Source organism: Nymphalis io, chromosome Z (assembly GCF_905147045.1).
Source record: "Nymphalis io chromosome Z, ilAglIoxx1.1, whole genome shotgun sequence".
Classification (NCBI taxonomy): domain Eukaryota; kingdom Metazoa; phylum Arthropoda; class Insecta; order Lepidoptera; family Nymphalidae; genus Nymphalis; species Nymphalis io.
In genome coordinates this window covers 13,777,847-13,783,846 of record NC_065918.1, presented here as the reverse complement: position 1 = coordinate 13,783,846, position 6,000 = coordinate 13,777,847, and the positions used below count along the sequence as shown (strand labels likewise).

Below are 6,000 nucleotides of genomic sequence, written 5' to 3'. Positions count from 1 at the left end.
TACAAATCTACACTAATTTGTAATAAAACACATAATACCATTAAAAGACAATAAAATATGTTTCATACATAATAACAATTTAGATTATAGCTCAATAGAAGTTCACAATATAATAGAGTACTAATACATTTCCAACAATAATAAATTAATGATGTAATTTTGTTGCGATTGAACAACGTGTGCCAAATGAAATCTAATTTGTTGATTGCAGAAATCAAGACAAACAACGAGTATTTCGATGCAACTGTGTTGTTACCGTATACTGCAGAAATTATTAGTTTATTGACCCTAATAAATCCAAGGTACGGTCACCTTGCACTCTTGCTGTGTGACAATATTTAGCTTGATCGCTTGACATGGGGTCAGTGCATCCATCTATGAGGTTATCAGTGACCATTTTATGTTGTTTTCCTGTAATTTTCCAAATGTATATTCTCAAATAATCTTATATATAAATAAATTATTTTTATAGATGTTGACAATTTCTCAATCTGATTTCAAAAAATAAATCTTCAATGTGTTCATGGCACAAGTTGTCAAGACCATGAAAGCTATTTAAAATGTACTAGAAGCTTAAAACAGAAATTTTTGTAAGTTAATCAGGTGAATTATAAGATTTAATTAATTTACATAGAAGATTTGATAGATAGAGATAGTTTTGAGATTGAACTCAGAGAGAAGAGCGATAAAGACTGGCAGTGGGCTTTATCAGTCTTTAACCGCCGCAGTGCAATCGCGAGGCAGGCAGATAAAGGATTTGCAGTTGTTTATATCGCTTCTGTGTGCGGAGGTGCGGGCGGGACGCAGTCAGTGCGCGCGCGATGTGACCGGTGATGCACGCGTGCAATGCTACATGTTAGTCCGCTTTCAACCACGAGATATCGAACATGGCTGAGTGGTCTTTTCTCGGACCCGACTACCCCAATCGCGCGTTCGACACTTTTCCCTTCCCGTACTACCAAGACAAGGAAAGCCAGCCTGCGGCTGCGCAATGCCTAGCAGCGCAAGCGCAGCCGTTCCAATGTCCTTCCCCAACGCTGACCGTTTTACTTTCCCCCGCTCAACAAGGGACGCAGCAATTATGCGAGTACAATCCAGCCCCGAAAGTGTACGTATTATTTTTTATTATTATAGTTACGTAACAATTGCTTGCCTAGAGTGGTATCAATTAATATTATTGGCGTGACATGATCGACACATGTGAGCTGTCTAATTTATCGGTCGTTTCATACATTGTAACACTAGGTTATTGTTTTTATTATGTTGTTATGATTAGATTATTAATAGCTCGCACTTTAAAGTGGCGGAATGCTCGATATTATATTATTCGCAAGGTAATTGCTAATACTAATTCAATATTTTACAATTTTTATAAAACAATTTATATTTTTATGATAACAATCCACGATTACTATATTACGTGCTGTTTTTAATTACGTCTATATGAAGACGTTTTATTTAATGATGGTCGTATAGTTCTAGATTTTAATTTAGATTCGTCTTGTAAATTACTTGAGTTGTTTGCGGAGAACTGACAGCAATATGCTTAGCGTGTCTTAGATAATAAGTAATAAATGCATCCAATGACAAATATTATTTATCAAATTATCGATAAGAGATTCAATGTCTATTTCACCTAGAGGAGACGAAGGGCGAATCTTATGAGGCTTAGTTTTTTTTTTTTATCATGTCACAGAAAAAATAATATGTTTAACATTATTTTAATCTTATTGTGCGATGATTCAGAAATAATACAATTTAATTATTAATATAAATAGTCAAATCAAAATCTCGATCAATCGTTAATTTGATCAATAGTAAACTTCGTTATTGGCAACAGGAATAAGCAGGAATTTTTAAAAATTATTGTTTATTCTGTACATTCGTTTATTTGTTCCAAGTTACTGGATACATATAACAGAATTTTATCTGTCACAGATATATTTACAAAGCTTTCTTTCGCAATCGGACATAAGATGAATAATACATTCGAATTAATCACATGAAAATTTAGCAGTGCTTACCCAAAAAATGCGTATGAATTTCGCGCCACCAACCATGGGAACTAAGATGTCACTCCCTTGTGCCTATTTATACTGGCACACTAACCCTTCAAACCGGAACACAATTGCTATTTAGCGATAGCCTGACACGTATCACCCACACATCAGATACTCCAAAACCCTACCACCAAGGCTTGCACAAAACCCTACCACCAACTAAAAAAATAATGATTACTCGGTGCCACCTGTGAAATATTTATTATTGAGTATTTCCGGTGGCCATCTGTAGTTTTCTTCGTTATTTAAATTTTACCAGAATGATACTCCTTGCAAATGCTTGATTGAATTGGCCTATAATGTTGGAGGAGTTCCATTAATTCATCATGATCAGAACTGGATTTTGATAAAAATTAGACCAATCTGCCATTAAGTCAAGTGCTCTAGCTCCAGCTCCAAGTAAAGTGTGCATAAGTACTATGCATTCCATGCATAATTACTGTATATATGCTTGTATATACGTTATTTGCACACAAACATAAGGATACGCAACAAAATTGATATAGACTAATTACTTGGCAGCTTTGTAGCACTGCTGATGTAATGCTAGCATATATGATTCTTATTCTTAAAATAAAAAAAATATATATTATTTAAAAAATACGTAAACATTTTGTTTAATTTTAAATATATCGATTAATAGTAATAATATACAGAAAGGCATATACCATATAGATCAATTATTATACCTGCACCTGATGAGATATCACGTGAACCATTTAACTATTCCCTTAGTTCAGAGATAACTATTGAGTGATAATTATTTCCTTGTTATCGCTTATTGTATGACAGCTTATTGATGTGGGGATCGCTGCAACAAGCTTCTATCTTAATTGTCGGCTTCGAAACTGACTTACACATATTAAAATCATTTTCTAATAAGATTCAATGTTGATAAGCTGCTTCATTTATATCTAGAGTAGTTTATAAAAGAAGTGTTTTGCACCATATATCCGTTTGCATGCAAAATGTGTATGTAATTTCATATGATTGATTGAGTAATTAAGACTTAATGCGTAACTAACAAACAATTAAACGAACAAATTAACTTACACATTAAAGGTAAGTAAGGATTTAATTAACTTAACTTTCTACATACAAGTAACGACTCGTTTTACGTACGGATGGTAGAGTTGTTGACTGAGCGTTATTTGTTAATTATTCGATTCGAAATTTCTATTGTTTTATATATATAATGAATATTTTATGCATTTTATATAAAATGCCTTATAATATAAAAACTTATACCAGAACATGCAACACGTTAAAAGGAGGTTTTAGTATTTAATACGATTAGATAATGCAGCTACCGTCGGTTTGCAGTATCACCCGCTATAAATTTAAACTATTGACGTGACTAACGTGAATTTCACTTTCTTGTCAATATTATATCCCGGGATGTAAATGACATCCACTGCTTGGTGCTCGACCTAAAAGATATGCATTTTTGATAAGGTCAGTTCGTATCGATCTAGTTCTTGTTCGTATCAAGTAGGTAGCCTATAAAATATATTTATCGCGGGACTGGTTGAATAATTTGTTATTCGATTGGCACAGGCGATGATAATTCGGGATTTGGACACATGTTACTTACTTTATGTGCAAAATGTAAACTATATTGGGTATGAAACCATATGTTTTCAGATAAAAAGTAACCGCCGCTAAAAGGTACAGGTATAATACCTAATAGATAGTATTGTTGTGTTCCGATTCGAATTTCGAATGACTGGGCAGTGGTGGTCTATTTGCCAATATGCTTGCCTATTTGAAATAATAAACAAGAATCATAATTATGACGAACAATATTTATTTATACACTGGGATGTACCCCGTTGTAAAAATGGGGCTTATCGCGGCCGGAGGGCTCGTTCAAGTATCTATTCAGTCTTCGTGTATTAAAATAGCATTACCTGTAACGCTATTGTCCGTTTTACGTAAAAAAATATAGTTGTGTGTTTCCAGTTCGAATCCCGAAAAAGTACTTGACGACATTTGTCGTCTTGGCGTATTAAAAAGATTGCCAATTGAAAGGGTCGCTTGTATATAGCTAATGACTGGAGAGACAGCAGCGCTTCGTATAAAACAAATTTTTACAAAATTCATCCTTATTACGCATCATTAGGACAAAAATACAAATGTGATTCAGTACATTCCCTTTTATGTATAATTATATATACATATTGTTATTAATCTTTGCTGAATCGGAAGATAATGAATAAATGTTTTAGAATTATTATTTCTTTTGAATAAGAGACTAACTCTTACACGTTATTGAAAAGTACGTATATACAAAGTATCTGATGTGAGCCGTAATATTATTATAATTCGCATGCCCTTTTATCCATTGTTTGAGGTCAGCACAAGATTTGTCATTTGACAATAGGGAACAATTATTGATGAAGGGTTTCGTCTCTTCTTTCTTTCGTCTTATGTATCTTGATTCCAATATTTTGCTGGATTCTTTTAGAAATGGTCTTTTGTTTGAAAATAATAATGATATTAGTTTAAATTAAAATATCTACAGTCATTATTATAATATATTAAATTAAAAAAAAAAGAAACAAAATACGCAAATGGCTCCAATTTCTTGATCTTCAAAACTGTGCAAGTACATTGTACTTAAATTATATCCTTTCGGGAGAATTGATACCGTTAAGAGTAATTTATTATTACGAGTAAGCGGACAGACCAACGCGCAATTATAATTCTCATAAAACCATAAAAGGCGCGGCGCTGGCGTTGAGTCTTCGTTTGATAAATGTGCAACTTTCTTCTTGAAGCAGGTAGAGAATTAGATGGTAAAGAATTGCACAGATATTAAAAGTGTTTCTTAAAATACATCGATTACATTAGATTGAAATACTGAATTATAAATACAATAAAAATAATTTATATAGTTTTATTTATAAAGTTGTATTTTCTTTTAAATAAATAAATTTAAATTTACACGTCTATTATCATCGCTGGCTCTATTTTGGCTCTATTTGGCTCTCTGTATTGTCAGTCACTTCTTTCTGGCACATGGCATCTGGCAATCCCTCCCTCCCTCATCTCTCGTTCTTTTTCTTGAAAAATGAGGGAGGGAGGGATTCTTTGTCTACTTCCACTCGCTGCTCCTGTAAAAGGCATACGACATATTACCCGTTTCTTAATTACATATGTACCTATCATATATTTCATCATATTCATAGTAATAGCAGCGAAATTTACTTCAAATTAATGATCACCACGATTTGAAGTAAAATTAGCTTATGAGTAATTAAGAAAGTAAATACAGAAGAATTTTCTCTAATTAGGTTCTGATTTTAACGAATTAATCCTTTAAAATTTATGATAATATTACTTAGATTTGAGTCAGTTAGAACTGTAGGAAATAATTTGCGATATTGCGTATAAAATGGTTGCGGGCGTCATTTAAAAAATTAGTACCTACGCTAATGAGCGGTGATTGCGTTCGCGTTGCATCGCCTAATAACGTAAATTGTCCAGAACTATCCTTGAGAAATATTTTAATTCCAACAATTAAAAGCATCCAAATACTAAAATATCTTTTTATTTTATATTAGATACAAGATACTAAATATATCCAATTATAAAACGCTTTTAACATATTTAGAGTTACTGAATTATTGATTTGAAACAATGTAATTGTATAAATGAGTAGGATGACAATACAATAGTTTGACACCATCGAGCTCGTCTGATAATAGCACCAGGCTTTCGATTGTGAAGTTAGCTAGAAGATAGAAAGTGGATATCTTCAATGGGCACCAGTAACCTCCTCATAAAAAGACTAAATTGGTTTCTTTTATCGAGTTCCATATCTTTCATTTATTCTGATGATGGAATTATAGGGCCCACCCCTTTAATGGAACTCTTCAATGTACAACAGTAAGCCCGTAATGTCGCGTCTCATTCAGGATTTTTGATGAGTTCCATA

The 6,000-nt window shown here is 32.9% G+C and overlaps 1 protein-coding gene across 4 annotated transcripts in view; it reads left to right on the top strand.

Annotated features, from left to right (window-relative positions):
* Window positions 1-807: 807 nt before the first annotated feature.
* The window catches only part of LOC126780474 (hypoxia-inducible factor 1-alpha-like), an 87,056-nt gene continuing 81,863 nt past the window's right edge, over window positions 808-6,000 (top strand). For all 4 annotated transcript variants that reach the window (XM_050504992.1, XM_050504991.1, XM_050504990.1 and 1 more), the window contains exon 1: window positions 808-1,108. In XM_050504992.1, coding sequence (XP_050360949.1) covers window positions 888-1,108 — 221 coding nt within the window. In that variant the 5' untranslated portion in view covers window positions 808-887. The remainder of the gene's footprint in view (window positions 1,109-6,000) is intronic.